This window comes from Cygnus atratus, chromosome 19, assembly GCF_013377495.2.
Source record: "Cygnus atratus isolate AKBS03 ecotype Queensland, Australia chromosome 19, CAtr_DNAZoo_HiC_assembly, whole genome shotgun sequence".
Lineage (NCBI taxonomy): Eukaryota > Metazoa > Chordata > Aves > Anseriformes > Anatidae > Cygnus > Cygnus atratus.
Window position 1 is genome coordinate 11,428,383 of NC_066380.1, and position 17,303 is coordinate 11,445,685.

General features: G+C 45.1%; 1 protein-coding gene across 26 annotated transcripts in view; it reads left to right on the forward strand.

Moving 5' to 3' along the window:
* EXD3 (exonuclease 3'-5' domain containing 3) overlaps positions 1-17,303 on the forward strand; it is a 297,604-nt gene that overhangs the window by 162,362 nt on the left and 117,939 nt on the right. For all 26 annotated transcript variants that reach the window (XM_035564656.2, XM_035564670.2, XM_035564679.2 and 23 more), the window contains one exon: positions 296-427. In XM_035564656.2, the coding sequence (XP_035420549.1) occupies positions 296-427 (132 nt within the window). The remainder of the gene's footprint in view (positions 1-295; positions 428-17,303) is intronic.

The window sequence follows — 17,303 nt, forward strand, 5'->3', positions numbered from 1 at the left end:
CAGCACTAAATGATAAGTTAAAGGGAACTTGGGCAAACATGTTTGATATATTGAACACTGTACTGCTTCAGTTGTCTCAGAAGTATTTGCAGCAGTGGCTAAGTGTTAAATTTTACCTGTTGTGCCCATTAGATGAAAATTTAGACTGTAAATGCACATTAATTGCAAATGTCATTTGTAATTAAAACCAAACTAAGTGTATTAGGGGGAAAAAAAAACAAACACAGATCAGGATCAGGATGCATGGAATTTGTCTCATTTATTGTCTTTTTGGTTTATGACTTGTCTTTTCAAGCTGCAGTCCCAGGTAGGAGAAGGAAGGTGCTTCTCCGTGAACTGCTCAGAAAAGGCAAAGGAGCAGGCCCTGCAGGTTTTGAAGCACTTCAACGTTCACATAACCCTGGAGGACATCTTCAGCCGCTGCCAGGTAGGACAAGTCTTGTCTAAGCTTAAGGCCATGCTCACTCACCATCCATTCACAGCTGGCACTGCCTCAACCCCAGCCCCTGTTGGGGTTTTGCACTCGGTGCCACGTGCTTGGTTCCCAAGATTTCTGCTTGAACTTTGGCAACAATCATGCAAAGCTGTGAGGAGTTTTGAGCCTGCCTACATCCATCAGAGGTGTTGATGACCAAGTCAGAGGCACTGCATCTGGAACTTGCTAGAAGTTGCACTGTGTTCTGAGTATTGATACTTGGCGTGTGTTTTGGCATTAGCTGTCAAAGTTATATTCTCTTTGTTCCTGTGTTCTCTGTCTAGGACACATGCTGTTTTAATTATAAACTGTGTTTAATTGTGGCTCTGTGATTCTGATAACACTTAATTACTTTAATAGGAGGATTTTTTCTAGGATCGTGTTTTTTTCAGAAGCTATTAGGTTGATTCATGTCCATGCTGGTTGATGACTCCAGATTGTGTTTGGCACTGGATATCTGTGGATTGTTTTTAAGAAATTTTAATTGTGTTAGCTCAAATCTCCCTCTCTTCCAATTTCACTCTTGTATTTGTTACAGTAACACGCTGAAACCTATCCCTTCAAAAACTGTAATATAAACCAAATTGAGACTTCAACATCTCTCATCTTATCAGTGTTCAGAGAGAGAAAAAGAAGAAACTGCAAAGGTGGCTAGAAAAGCAGTTCTCTACAAGGAGTAAACGAGCCAGCTGAGCACTTCAGTAAAGTCTGATTCTGTGCCGTTTGGTTGAACTAGCAGGGTCTCCTGGCCTGGGGAAACTGGACAAATTTTGTTGGAATAGCAATGGCTCCAGGGCATTCTGCTTAGAATTCTGCTTAGATCTGATGCTGGTTGTTGAAACCATATCAGTACCCTATGGAGAAAATGGGAGTTGTCCAGCTGTGCAGGTTGCATACAAGATGAGAATGATTTAACAACATATAGATTGGATCAACACAGTATGGGCTGATCAGTTGATCTTACTGCACGATAAATGTGTATGCTTAGATATAAGATTGCATTCAGTCTGGTGGTTTTATTGTTCCGAGAACAGATTTCAGTTGTTATATAGTGACACGCTGGCTTTTTTTGGAATTAAAAAAAAAAAAACTGGTAGATTCTCCGATTCCCTGAGATCCCATAAAATGTCAGTGCTTTTCCTGGCGGTTGTTGAAATACCACAAGAATAAGCACATACAAAAAAAAAAAAAAAAAAAGTGCTGCTGCAGAAAACTGTGATATCTGTAATAAATACAGAAGGCTGTGCAGCATACAATCTAAAACTGACCCCTTGCCCATGATGTGGAGTCTGGAACTGTTTAACTATATGGCTTTTTAGTATGTGCTGTCTTAGTTTACAATATAAATAGGGGTAATCAATCTGGCTAGGAATATATACGAAGTGTTCTCTTACTTCCAGAAGAAATGTCTTCCCTGTAAATTGTGGTGGTAGAACAGCTGCATGTTTTATACTGCTAGGCATGGGAAGATGCTATTATTTGTCAAAGTGCTCTGTGTTCTGAATCATATATTTACCTACATTTAAGGCTTTGGCGTTTTGGAGCTGATTTTGTTCAGCTGTCATCTACAGCCTGTGCAATTGATGCTGTTGTTCTCAGGGAGAATCCCAAGCGGTTACAGCTGTCTTCCTAGCAGACACCCAGCCCATTACGGGAGCACTCAGCACTGCAGCGTGCGGCCATTCTGTGTGCAAGGGAGGGCAGCGGTCAGTAGGTTGAGAAGGATGATACTGTATAACTGCTGAGCATATTGACTGCCTGCATCAAAAATGGCAAATTTCTGCATTTAAAAGGGTGCTCTGGGGCCACTGTGTCCAACAGAGACCTCAGTGCATCATTTGCAGGTTCTTTCTAAAACATCCTAACTCTCTGGAAACCTAGTGAAGCTTAATTGAACTTAAGTAGGATGGGGGCTCCATCCTTAAACTGCTGAGCTGTTCCCTCCATGCTCCCTGTTGTGGTCTCTAACCACTTTACAGACCTCAGGGCTCGCAAACTACTCAGAGTTCTGCCACCTCATTGCAGAAATGTGCATTGCTAATGGATGACTGAGGGTTTCGGCTGTCCCTGGAGCAAGGGAGGGCTGACAGCATACAAGCCTGGGTCATGAAGAGCTTCTTCAGGCGCTCTCAGCAGAACAACGGACCTAAGCAATGCCAGCTTGTGAGCGGGGCCCTCTCCATCCTCACCTTTCCGGGGCTCGGCTGGACGGTGCCGACAGCGAGGGGCCGGCTCAGCTCTGCTCACAGCATGCTTGGAGATTCATTATCGGCTGCAATCATCCCTTGCAGATAAGCATTTTCTGTGTGTCACAGGAAGCAATGTGGCATCCTGCCTGCCTCTCTCTGTCTCGTGGAGCAAGGGCTTGTTTTGTCTCTTGGGCTTCTTCTGTAAATGATTGGAGTGAATATGTCAGCAAATATTGTTGCGGTAACAATTAATGCGTGTAGTGCACATGGTAAAAATAGGACCCAATTCAATGTTGTACCCGGGTTTGCTGTAAAATACATTTCCTCTGTCAGATCCCTCAGCAGGGATGGGCAGTCTCCCTTTTGTGGATATAAAGAATGGACTGGCTTTGTAACTCTGCCAAAACACTGACTTTTTCTGTTAAAGCAATGGCAAATACCAGTTACCTCTGACTTCTCTAGCAAGTGCAAGGAGAATTTTACCCATGTGCTTCTCATCATTTCTGCCTTCAGTTGACTCGTTGCTCTGGTTATAAGCTCCAGAAATGGAGGCTGCTACCAGCAGAGCCAGTTACAGCCTGCCAAATGTGCCCATCACATGGGTCTCTCACGTGCTGCATCGTAGGGCTCTGTGATTGTCATGGAGAAGCCACCTGTGCACAGCAGCTTTAGCCAGGCCTGGTGTTGTCTTCAGTGAGGAACATTCTAGGGGGCTTGAGGGAAAATAAGATGAATTCTGTCTTTTAGTGGCTCGCAAAAAAGCCCCAAGAAATCATGTTTCCTAGCTTTTAAGTCTCCGAAATAAACTCATTTCCTCCATCTATCTGAGATGCAAATACACACATTTGAATATCTCATACAGCTTTTCTTCTTTTCAAATAACCAGAAGTCACTTCTTCAGGCAAAGGCGATATGAAATGCATGTTGGAAGTTGTTTGTATATAGTAAGTTCAGCACCTTGGTGCCTTAGACTAGTCATAAGGTCTTCATGGAGTTGCCAGGGGCTACTATAAGCAGCATTAGGGTCAACTACTGAATTAGCTTGAGTGGAAGATAGCTCTTGGTAATATGGGGGAAGTTATCACACACCTTACATTTAAGAAAAGATCAAAACCTGTGTCTAGCTGGATGGCTGCAGTTTTGGGTTCAAACGTCAGACAGCTAGGTTGTTTTATATAGGGTTTGACATTTGTCACTCCCACAGTTCTGTCAGTTCATGAAAGAGGTCACTTCCCAAAGAGGTCACTTCCCAGCCCTGCCTGCTGCAGCCACCCATTGTGCTCCATGCTGGTGTCTGAGCATGGGGCACGGCTAGCAGCTCAGCACTGGCAGGAGAACACAAGCTCCATTCCACTCTCATGAAGAAATTCTTGAAAATGAACATTTTTGACATATTACCTGGATGACTGACTTGGCTTTTTCCATCTTGCTTCTCTGGACCATCTCATTGAAAATCCATCTGGGCCGGGAGAAACATGGGTAGAATGCATCTGCTAACCTTGGAGTGTGGTTAATGCGTCTCTGTTTACTGCTTTTTTGCTCTGTGAGCCTCATGTAACAAGGACTTTGGCTTCCTTGGGCTGAGGTTTGGTGTCAGGTCTGGCTGACGCTTGCCAGTGAAACAGCACTTGCGTCAAAGCAGATAGGTTCAGGAGGGGCTGGAAGTCCTTGGCTGTGAGTAACGCTGCTCTGTGCAGCACAGACAGGGTGAAATTATGGTTTGAATGGTGATAAACTGAGGAGATAAACAGTGCAAGTTGTTAGCTTTAAATCTTTATATCACAAGTGTTTGGCTCAACAGTTTGAGGGAAAAACACTGTGTTCAGTATTGTATGGGATAGCTGATAAATTATTCCTGTTGTATAAGAACCTCATCGTTAAAGGTTTGTAACTCTGCTGCAAAATCCTTGCTGGTTTGAAGCTGTGAAGAGAGATTTTGAGGCAGAAGGGCCTGTCCATCTTCAGCAAAGCTGATTTGTGTTTTATTTGAATGTGTAACTGCTACTTAGCTGAACTTTGAGGTTTGGTTGTTTTTTATTTTGTTTTGTTTGAGTTTTGCCCTTGCACTGAGCATGGGAAGAGTGGGCTCCTCTGGTGCCCAGCCTGGGCGTGCTCAGCTGGGCTCAGGAGACATGGGTCCTGCTGGAGGCTGTGCCACATGCTGGCTTTTGACCTGACCGTTTAGCTTCTGCCCTGTCCAGGGAGGGAACCCTGCTTGAACAATACCAAATGCAATGTGGGTCTGGTCCTAGGTGAGATTTCTAGGCTTTCCTGCAAGCAAAAATTATTGTAGTTATATCCCCTGCAAAAATAAATGTGCCAGGAAAAAAAATCTCAGGCTCCAGCTGCAGTTTCTGCAACTGAACAGCCCTGCATTTATTATAGGATTATCTGCAAATTCAAATAGGTTGTCTCTTTCACTTCGCTGAACGCTGTGATCCTAAATAAGCAAATTACATCACCTATTCTGATGTCCTGTTTAACTTGTGACCTCAGCCTGAGCTCTGCAGGATGTGAGAGATAGCTGCTTTATTTCATTGTCTGGAGATCTGATATCTTTTTTTTTCTCCCCCCTTCCCTGTTCTTTCAGTTTCAAAGCTGCTCACCCCAGCCTTTTACAAAGGTGTTAGCATGGGATTAGGAGTAGGTGGAGAGGAGGGGGGAGGAAAGGAAACCACCATTTTTTGAAATTAGGTGCAAAAGTGTTATAACAGTTACAGCAAATGTTTCTGTTTTTTTGTGGTTAAGGTAACGAATTTCATTGCTGCAAAGCTCATCATGTGCAAACTGATTTACACAGTGAGCCTGGTATGGAGCAATCCATTTAACAGGGACAAAGAAAAAGGCATTATGATTAGATGAAAAACCCTGTGCTTGGGGCACTTTGCGAGAACCTTTGAAGCCAGCCTGGGAACTCTGGCAATATTAGTCGATAATTAGTAATATAGATCCCTCAAGCTGTCGTTTAGGTTGAAAATGTGCACGTCTCTCATGAGCCTCTGTCACACCAATCTGATCAGCAGGCTTTTTTGTTCCTTTTATGTGGGTTGCTCTGTCGGTCCAGATGATGATGAGAACTCCCAGACATCATCTTTCTCACTAACTTGTGAGCCAAACAGCTATCTCCCGGCACTGTCATGTCATGGAAGTGGGACCAGGGCAATTTTGTTTTGTGGTCACCTTTCTTGGCTTGGACAACAGTCATTTTATTCTTTTAAATGTAGCAGTTGCCCTTTCCTGCATGGACTTAAAAAAAAAAAAAAAAGGAAAAAAAAAGAATTTAAAGGCTATGTATTTCATAAAACTGTTTCTGCCTTAAAAGACAATGAGGGATTTGCCTCAGGAGTTGCTTAGGACAAAAAGCATCTGCAGCTGAAATAGGACTGAAAAGATCATCAAAGAATTTTGAAAATGCCAGTTCTTACATCCCACATTTCAGCTCTGAGATGCCTTCCAATGATGCAACATTGTGTCCCTATTTGCTTCCTTTCAGCCCCAAAGTCTCTTTGGAAAGGGACATGTCACCATCTCAATGACGAATTAAGAAGGGTCATGTGCACTGGATTTTGTAGACTTGGGAATGCTGAGAAAGAGAATATTGTTTGGAAACCCTCTGTGGTTTAATAAAAGGTTCATCCATAGGATGCAATTTGTCAGCGCCTACAGGTCAGGAGAACCTGTGATTAACAGCATCTGTGGTTTCCCCAGATGTGTGAGCGAGCTGCCTACTCCTCACCAGCCCTTAACCTAAAATGAAAAGTCAGCCCTGTGCCTACTCTAGACGTAGGCTGTGATTTCTTGGTTCAGAGTGTGATTGTTCAACACAAAGGGTAAGGCCCTCTTAATCTTTTTGTTTATCCTGGGCCTGGCAATTTAGATGTAATCTGCAACTTGTGCTGCTTAGATTCTGGCCAGGAAGCACAGCTGGTATTATTCTGCCTCTACAGACATTGTTGACGGAGTGAATTGACCTCAAAAGGTACTTGTCCCTGGGCCTGTTTGAATGTGAGCATTCAGTTGTGAATGTACCTAGCCCTGAAACAGCAGCGTTTCATTCAGAGAGATGTAGCTCTTTTTATGCGGAGTGACTCTACACATAGTTGTTAAATACCATCAGAGTTTGTGATAATTTGTCATAGCAAATCATGCTTCTTTTAAGTCTTGAGTTGAGATTTTTATTTGCTAATCTCTAAAGTATTGTAGCTGGTGTTGAGAGCTCTGGTGAGTGGGTGGTCACCATTACAGTCAGGGAAGCATGGGCACATGAAGCGAGGTGGGTCAGGTTCCCAGTAGGAACACAGCCCGTGACTCCTCACCCCACCTGCACCTGATCTTGGAGATACAAAGGAGTCTTCCCAGGCTTCACTGTATTTATGTACCTTAAAGGGGGAAAAGAACGTACTTAGCTGCCGCTAATGATAGAAAGGGGTCATGTGGAGCATGCCACAGGAGACAGCCCTGCCATCTGGAGTGACTAACGACCCCGGTGTGCAAGGCAGGATGGTTGGCAGGATGTTGTCCATAGCAGCACCACCACGAGATACACAAGAGGGGCACCAGCACAATACATAAGTTCACAGAACACAAGTCCTACAAAATTCCCTGCCTGTAACTTGCCTACCACTGTTATCATACATGTACAGCTCAGAGCCCCCCCAAAAAAGGGCTCGACTGGGCCTAATTCTCACCAGTGAGCCTGGACAGTAGTGCCTGGTTCCCACAGACTGTACACTTCCCTGCCAAGATTTCAGTATCTTCAGAAATTCAGTGGAGCATGAAGGTCACAGCAAGGGAAGAATGACAGCCTGAGACTTTTTTCCCCCCTTTCACCAGCTAGGAGCAGACTGTTGTCTCTCTAGCATGTTGACTGTTTTCATAGGGTTAGCGTGAAAGTTTATGTTTTACACAGACCAGTGGAAGTCAGATATGGGAATGCAGCAGATCAGCTGTGTTTCTTCAAGGAAGATGGTCTCGTGTTGCAGACTTGCTTTCTCAGTGTCTGCAAAGGCTTGATTTCCAGTGAAATTTCCTTTACAGATCTTTGTCTTTAGGCTCTTTTTGTGGATGTATGTGAGAGACTGTACCCAAGGTTTTGGGCTGTGTATTTATTTCCTTTCTCTGATTTTTTTTTGTTGTGTGTTTTTTTTTTGGGGGGGGGATGTTGATTTTTTTTATTATTATTATTTTTTTGCTTGCTTGCCAAGCTGCAGGCGAATATTAAACTTCAGAGAAGAGAACTGTTAATTTTTCATGGTGTTATGTACCACACTGCTCAAAATGATGATGCCAAATTAGCCATTAGAGGTCAAACCTCGGCTGACAGCAAATGTTTTCTTTTGAGGAAATCATCCTTATTCCTGGGAACCAGCTTTGTTCTTCTGTGCTAAACGCAAGAAAGGTATGAATGTGTGTTTTTTCCTGGAGAGTAACGCTAGCTGGAAAAATGCTGGTTTTAGCCAGTAGAAACAGAACAAGCAAACAACGTTTGGCAGTGAAAACAGCACTTGTATTTAGACTAGCATAGAAAAGAAGACACAATGTAGTACAGAGTAAACGTCCTTTTATACAGTTCTGTACAAGGCTTTTTCTTCCTCTCATGGGTTTGGACAGATTGGGAAGTGCATTGGTCAGCAGCGATGCTGGTGCACTGGGAGAAAGTAGTGAAAGGTCAGTGGGTGACAGTGATGGAGTGACTGTAAGGAAAATGAAGAACTCTCTGGAGAAGGCGGTGACACAGCTATAACTCCCATGTGTCCCAAAGAAACTGTCCCCATGTTTTCTCTCAAATGTCATGAGAAAACGAGAGATTTGTAGCCAATTTAATTTCTGTTGGTTTCCAGTCCCCTGTGCCTCCTGAGGTCAGAGTTCAGTGTATTGACTGTGTCAAGAAGTCAAAATTCCCATGTTTTATACACTGTAGAGTTTCTCCTCCTTTTTGACATGGGTGCCCTTATCATGTTCATTGTTTGTATGTCATAGTAAGGATTGGATGTCCAGTTCTTGGTGTGTGAATGGCTGTATATTTTTACTGGTGGGTTCTCAGGATAATAATCCTATACATAGACTCACGATACATTTATTGCATCTCATTATTTGAGATATCTCATACCTTAAAAGTAAGATAATGTCAAAGTTCTTCTTTTCAGAGTGGGGTAACTGGCTTCATCAGTAATTCAGGTGAAGTGAGTTGACTTGAACTCATCCAGAAGGTCTCCAGGGCTTTATTTTCACGTCACAGAACAAGGTGATTGAATAGTAGTGGATAGGAGCCCTTCTTCTAAACAGTTTGATGTGAACCATCTTAATATCACACCTATGTTTTCCCTATTCCTGTTGATAATCTTGCACAAAACTCTTATCCTGTTGTTGCAAACACAATTAAAAACCTACTGTGCCCTTAATGGGGAATGAACAGTTTTGCAGTCATCCAAGGTTTGCAACGTTTGCCTGGGCAGCTGCTAACACCAGCAGCAGACCTTTTCTCCTTCAAAAAAATGTGTGATCTCTAGGCATTTTTGAAGCTTTCATTTGAGTCAGCATTACATACTGAGGTACACATACTTGACTTCATTGTAGAATTTGCCAGATCTGTAATTACTTGACAGCCTTTATCTGAAGACTTTTAGGCAATAAACTGTGTAACTTCCTATTGGCATAAATTAAACCATATCTGTTATTTGTAGCATTAATTATATGACGAGACACCTCACAGCAAAGAAAACCATACGTCTGTGGACCCCTGTGGGATACAGTTCATGATTTCCTGTTTTATCTACTGCTGTGAAAGCTTTTTCAGCTAGAAGCTGTTAATTCTGAAGGTGGAAAGGAGCATATGTAGGGTTTGGGCTTTTAAAGACCTTGTCTGCAGAAGCTACACAGGGTCTAAATGACTTACTTGACATAAGAAAAGACCGCTTTGTATTTGGATAAATACCAAGAATTATATGCTGTTTCAGAAACAGGTACAGCAGTATCCTGGTGAAACCTGAAAAGAGAAACAGAAAGCTTTTAAATGAGTTTCTCAATTCTTACATTGCGCCAGCCTTGAAGAAGGTTGTATTGATGAAATACAGCTATATTGTATGCCATAAGCCAAGACAGGATTTTGCTGAAATGGCATGGATGCTGTCTTTAACTGAAACCATTTATAAGAGGGTCAGGATAAATTTCTCTCTCTCTTCCCTGAGGAAAGCAATAGAAAACCCTGGGTAGCACCAAGGGTTTTATAGTGAACTTACCTGAAAATGTGCTGATCTAGAAATAAGTCTGACCAGCACAAACATTTTTTTTTCCAGAGGGCACCCCAGTGCCCTCTGATTTCTCAGCTATGTGAGTGGTAGCTCAGAGAGAGAATGACAACTTAGGAGTTTTGGCAAAGTTGGAAAACATAATGTTTAGGGCACACTCCTTGTAAGCGATTATCTTTTCTCTGGAGAATTGAATTTAGATGATTTACCTGTCTTAGTTCAAGATATGCAATCTGAGTCAACCATACTTTTGATCAAGAAAGAGCTGAAGGAAGACACAGGTGAAAACCTGCTTTACACTCATCCTCAGGATCATCTCTGTTCCAACCTCCTTCACCTTGGCTTTTCTCTTTGTGGGTCCAGAGGGACCTGCCCCTACTAAGGCCTTTTAGTGACATAGGAGAATGTCATATGTCTACGGTGAGCGCAATCAGGATTATTTTCGTAATGCCTACTGTAATGACTGTGGTGACAATCAAGTGAGTCTAGCCTGAGGCTGTCTCACTGCCCGGAGGGTGGCCCAGCAAGCACCCCTTGGCCTCTGCGCACTTGTCCTTCGTGTATGCAACTCCTGCTTGGGAAGGGAGAATGTGGGCAGCCAGGTGCTGAGAATGGTCCAGCTGAAATGGGTCAGAGAACATATTTGCAGCTGGATCAGGCACAAAGGACCACAGGAACAAGTTAGGCTCTGGTGTACTGCTCATATGGATCCCTCCATCTCTGGCAAACAACTCCTGGTGCCATGCCCCTGCTGATAGCCTGGAGCATGGCAGTGAAGAGGCACGGGCAGAGCACTAATCTCTGCAGCTATTAGATTTTTAATTTAACTGTCTAAATTCATAGACTTTAAAGAAGGGGGGATCATGGAGCTGGGTCATGTGGGAGGAAATGAGACGGTGGTTGGAGAGGAGGAAGTTGGTGACACAGGAGTCAGATGAGGAACACAGTTCCCTACAAACAGGGTCATGTGAATGCCTGCCTGGTGACAGTATGGAGTGATCGATGTGCAAGGATAATAGGTCACTGGGGAGTCAGCCTGAAAGCTAAAGCCTCTCAAAATGTGTGGGACACTGTGGAAAAGAAAGTTAAAAAGACAACAAGTAAAGTCAAACTGCTTCTTGCACACCAGCCTGACTCACAGCTCTGGTTAGCTTGCTTCCCTTGGCTTACTTTGCACAGTCCAACTTCTGAATATATAAATGAGTTGGGCACTAAAAAGTTGTTCATGCTTCTCTCTGAACAGACTCCGGCCAGTGCTGGAGGACTGAGCCTTCTCTCCCTGGAGTGAAGCCATCCCTCGAGGGGACCAGCCCTTCCTTGCCCCGACAAGCCTTAGCTCTGGCTGCCTTCTGCAGTGGGGCCATTTCTCCCTGGAGCTGGGCCTTCCCTGGATCAGCGGCATTTAGTGGCATTTACTGGAGGGCTCAGATTACCCCAGTGAAAATAATCGGTTATGCAAAGTTACGCTGTTTAGATTGGGTTTCTTCTGTGTGGCCAGTGAGGTGTGAAAGTCAATCTGCTCTGCAAACCCTGAGGGCACTTTCTCTGTGCTGACTGGATATGATCCCTTTGGGGTTTAGCTGTCGGGGGAGAAAAACTGGCCCTGAGTTCAGTTCAAAGGATGCAGAGCACAGGTGGTTGCAGTGGGACTGAGCTCAAGAGCCACACAGCCTGCTAAACCCAGATGGGGCCGAGCTAGCCTGGCCTGACAAAGTGAGACGGTCAGCCAAGAGCAGGGTGTGAGGTCTGAGCCCTGCTGGGCTTGCGTGCCATCAGTTGCCTCAGCTGGGTGCAGGCCAGTGGGGCAGAGCCTAGCTGCAGACCAGGCATGGCTGTTTGTGGTTACATGGGTGCAATTCTCTTCACAGGCCATCGCAGCCCATGCAGTAAGCGACAGTGTCATTAGCAAGAAGGCCTTCCTGCAGCATGAATGTTTCATGGCATCCATCTTATACATCATTCATGATCATCTTCCTTTTCTCCCTGGTGCAACCACAGATTTGGAGTTTCAGTGCAAGATCAGGAACAGAAAAGTCCCTGTGGACAAACACTCCCTCCTGCTGCTTCCCGCTTGCCGGCCATGGGTCTCAGTGTCATTGCTGCCCAGGGGGACATGGGCTTGCCTTGTGATTGAGCTGGTGGGTGACAGGAGGCAGCAGGTGACCAGGCGATCGGGTTGAGGCCCTGAGCTACTGTACTGGTATGGCACTGGAGCCTCTGCCTGTAAAGTCTCAGTAGTGGCATGTGGTAGCCATCCTAAGAGGCTTGCCAGCCCCTTGGTTATGTCTGGAAGCACGTAAGGAGTCCAGTAATAAGTGTGAGGGATGGCCCAGGGACTACTGTCTTTGCCAGGTAATGCGAACATTATGTAATGGAAGCAATACTGAATGGCAGTACATGCATATTTAAATCAGCATCAATTTATGCTGCTGATCATCTGCGACTTACCACAGTATCATTCATATTCAGCTTTAGTGCCAAAAACAATACTCAACTGCTTTCTTGCTTCTTAATGAAAAATACCTCTTTAGGGTTTCTTTGAAGTCTCCACCCCTGAAAATCCCCACTATATTGTCATCATTGTTACTGTTAACAGCCCCTGCCAGTATCAGGAGCCTTTCCTGACAGATATCTCTGCAGGGGCTTTGTCAAGCGCTGCAATTCAGCCCTATACTATAGACAGTTTTAAATGGCTAATGACGGGCCTCCCGGGGGATTTCTGCCAAACTCTCAAAGACCTCCCAGGTTTAAAAGTGGCAGGGTGTCCTTTTCCTGGGGCCAGTCGCAGGAGGAATGCACACAGTCAGATTCTCCTACCTAAGCTGCATCAGCCTAGTTATTTTTGCAGTTGCAAAGACTCATCCATGCGTATATAGCTGGTTGCTTAGCAGAGGAGAGATAGTTCTGTCGGTAGAAGACGTAGAATAAAAAGGCGAAACTTCCAGAAGAAAAAGATTAGGTGGAAAATATCCCACTGGTTTGAGATATTACTGCATTTAAACTTTGAAAATATTTTTGTTTGACAGTAGCAGAAAAATATGAAAGGCTTCAAAAAATTAAGCCAGGTTCTGTATCAGAGGGAGCACAAGGCTCATTTTTCCCGAGTGTATAAGGGTGATACAGGTATTTATGGGATAAAAATAGGAATGTGAATGATGTTGAAATAAGCTGGGCTTCTATATGCTATTTTCAGAAGAGAGGCAGAAAAACACTTGAAGATAATTGAGAGTCTGCTGAAAATGGGTCCCAGGCTCTTCTGCCCATGATTTCAGGAGAGTTTCAGATTGGTATAGGCTGGCACAGCAGCCAGGCAAGCCATTTATCTCCTGCCACCTCTCCCCTGCCCCAGTGCCTCTCTGAGTACCCCTTGTCCCATCACAAGTGCTTGTTTAACTGCAGGGTCTCTGGATCAGGAAGCTGATCCCAGCTGATCAGGCCTGTCACAACCAGATGGTTGATTTTAACCCAGCTCTGTTCCCCGGTCTGGTTGGCGGCGCAGCTGCCCATATGTGCATGTGGGGCCAGCAGGAGGACTCTGCCTCCGCTGTGTCAGCACAGGCTTATGCTGGCCAAAGCCCTTGTGAGCCTACAGCTGAAGGAACTAGAGCCAGCATTTCGACAGTCCCAGCATTAAGAGAATTTGGATTATGCTGTGGAGCAGGTAGAAGGCTCGCCAGGGAGCACAGTCACCTCTGTGGATATCCAGGCTTGGCCAAGGAGATGAAGCCTTCAGCCTGTCTCAGCCCTACCCTGTTAATAACCATTAATTTAAGACCCTACTGGCAGTTCAAAATCCGTTTCGGTTCAAATTTGACGTTGATCTTCAGATTTATGAAAGAAGTACAGTCAGGTGGATGCTCATTCCCACGTAGACAGAAACCATTCTATTTTGAACAGCTTGTAGCTGTTGTTCACCTCACCACATTTTTGCATCGTGGCTAAATACAGTTCACAGTTTCTGAGTGTATTTCTCAATTTATTCATAGCGAAAAGGGCTCTTCTCAGAGATTAACAAACTAATTCTCCAGAGAATTTTTAAGAATTGGTTCTTCACTTGCACTTGTGCTACCAAAAACTAAATCTTTTCACTTTCTAAAGGAATCAAAATGAATGCTTTTTCTTCTGTATTGAAATAATTTCAGGTCTTTTACTGGAGGGAAAACTACCATCCCTTAAAGTGATTCTGTGCCTTTAACTGGGCTACTGTTACACAGGATGGTTGAAGCTTCATTTAGCCTGAATGAAAAACTTGATGCATGTTGCTGAAGAGAGGAAACTGGTAGTGGATGATTTACTTGGAATGCCCTACAGCAAGGAGGTTATAAATGAAGTGGGGGAACACCGAGAGCACTAAGATCTGAACCAGAGGAAATGCATGAAGCCTTGAAGTGACCTTATGTAAATTCCTGATGATGAGACTTAATTGAACTCATTTTTTCAGGGGTTGTAAAGATCCAAATAACAACAGCCTTGAAATGCAAAGGCCTCTAGAAAACACATATGATCGTATGGTTACACAGAGCTGAAAACTGCCCGGGTTTGTGTGACCAGCTAGCCCAGCAGCTGGGTGTTGCACCCACTGTTGCTCTGGGAGCTGTGGTGCCCGGGGGCCTGGTGCCAGCCTTGGCCCCAGCCAGCACAGCGAGGCTTCTCAAGGTGCACGAGCAATGCCCAGAGGCCATGTTCTGTCTCCCATCCCTGTGCCAAAGTTGCCTCTACTTAAATGCCTATTTTAAACTGAAAACTGATGTGTTTCTGCACTGACTCCCAGGAAGCCTGACATGCCCTTGGATGCTAGCAGCGTGCAGAGCTGTGTGCAGCTGGAGACCCCTCTGTGAAACGGGCTGGTGGCCTCAGCCCAGCTCCTCGAGGCGAGTGTCCCACTGCACACATATGGAAATCCCAGTGAGGAGAAACAGAGCAGCTCTGGAGGGGTCATCAGGCTATGCCCTTCTTGATGAGGTTGGTTCCCAACGTGAAATAATGTGGGCATGTGTTCAGTGTGACAGTGTCGGAAACTAATACAGAGACTGTCAAGACCAAATTCCTGTGCTGTTTCTAGAGCTCGGGATTTTTCCCTCTCTACTTGCATTAGCTCTAGGATTCATTCATATTAACGGATTTATGATAACATGATGAAGTATTGATCAAGGAAAAAGGAACAAGTGATCAATTCTGTGAAAAAATACTTATCTGTGATTCCAGTTCCTGAACTCTTCACTTCTCTGAGCTGGCATTTTCCAAGGGCTTGTGCAGTTAGGTACCCAAATGCACTGAATGTCTGTGAAACACCAGCCGCCAAAGTCTCCTGAGTTTCATTCAAAATACCAGATTAATTGATTTATTTAGATTCATAAACAGCAGTGGAGAGCGGGAGGCTCTGACCCAGTGAGAAACTGCGGATATGGCTGTGAACAGCAGGCTAATGAAGATGAAAAACCTCCCCTGTCCAGAGTAATCCAAACACAGCCTTACATATTAGTCTGTTGGCCCAAGTGCAGCTGTTTGTCTTTTCAGTAATCTGAAGCCAGAGCAGTACCCTGAGAAGCAAAGGGGACAGTGACTGTTTGTACATAGCGGAGGTCAGCAGTGCTGCTGCCTGAAATGCACGGCTTCATGCTGCGGAGGTGACTTGGGTGGCACCGTGGTGCCACCACGGCTCCAGGGCCATGCTCCCATGGGCTGAGCCCAGCTTCCCAGCTCCGCCAAACTCAAGGAGAGCAAGAAACCCAGCGTCTTCCCTTCAGAGGGAAGCTGGAAAATCTTCCCTGTATTTAAAGTTCCCATGGCTGCAGTTTGAATTTGGCACACAGTTGGCCATGGGGTTATCTGAGGTCATGTACTCAAATAGTTGTAGATAAAACAAGGGCCTGTTTGGATTGGAAATCTCCAGAGGGCTTTTCCTTTGCGCGAGGGTAATGATATTGCAAGAGGACATGAGCCAAAATAAAGATTCGGCTCCGTATGCAGTAGCTCAGTAAAATAAAATGAGCAATGGAAAAAAGAAGTAGGGAAAAAAAAAAGACGATTATTTTCATTACGTTATTTTTTGAACTTGCTGTGAGATGGAGGAATTACAGCCAAGGAAAGGGAGTCCTGCAGTGCGGTGCCGTCCAGGACTCAGCTCACAGTGCTGCTCTTCCAGGAAACTCACCATAGTTGCAGAAAGCCCTCACTTTTTGGCTGTGCTCACCTGCTGGCAGGCTCCCCTCACTTTTTGGCTGTGCTCACCTGCTGGCAGGCTCGCCCCCTGTGCACCCCGCGCTGGGGCAGGCTCCCATGCCGCAGGGGATGCTGTGTGGCCACTGCCCCTGCTCCTGGGGCAGTGCCAGTGGCAGCCAGCCCTGTAGTGCCTCTGCTGCAAAGGTTTGTTTCCAAAAATCCCTACCAGTTGGGACGGTTATAAAGAGGGAGAAGTTAATGTTTTTTGGAAGTTAAAGAAGGAATCGGATCCTGTCAGACTCTTTCACAGGCCCTTGGGCTTTTATGGGAAACTATTTACTCACCACTTAATGGAAGACTGCAGAGCAGAGCACATTTGGACAAGAAATGTGATTCGTTACTTTTCCAAGTTGCCATTAGAGAAAAGCATATGCTTGTAACAACAGCTCTCTTATTGCTTGCTTGCTGCCTGGTACAATGATCTTTATGACTTCGCAGCCTGTTGTTATGAAAATAATTGAAATTCAAAAGCAAAATGACAAAGTTGGGAAGAAAATTAGGCCTTCGGGGGCTTTCTGTCTTCCTGTGGTGCACTCAGATGCAATGCTGATAGATGCTGCTATAAAAGCATCTCTCAACAGGTAATGAAAAAGTAAAGATGAGACAAGAAAGCGGAGAAAAAGCGAAAGGAAAAGATGTTCTCTGCCCTTCACATAATGCTGCAGGCTGGGGCTCCAGGCACTGGGTGTAACCAAAATGGTAACTGACTTTCCTCTTGGTGCCGTGATGTCCTTCCTGTGGGCCTGACTGAAGCACGTTCAGGCTGCAGCGGGATAGGCAGCATCAGCTTTGCCGGCCTCGAGGTGCCCGCTCTGTTGGCAGCCAGGACAGCTGTGTGTCAGGGAGGAGCGCTGCTGCCTCCCTGCCTGCATTGCCGGTGCTGCCAGGTGGCCCCACTGCCCATGCTTGAAATCCCTATTGGGTGTGGTTGGGCAAGTTGTGCCGAGCTGCTGGGTTGTGGATATGCATTTCAGATGGCATTGTGATGGGTGGCACGTAGGCAGTGCCACCTTCGGGCTCTCCAGGTGGGGAGATGCTGTCTGAGAAGAGACAACATCCTACACCACACAGGGTCATTACAGGCACTGTGCAGACCTGCTGCACGTCCCTTAGGGCTTTCACTGAGAACTGGGACCGAAACTTTGTTTGAATGCAAACTTAATTTCAGTA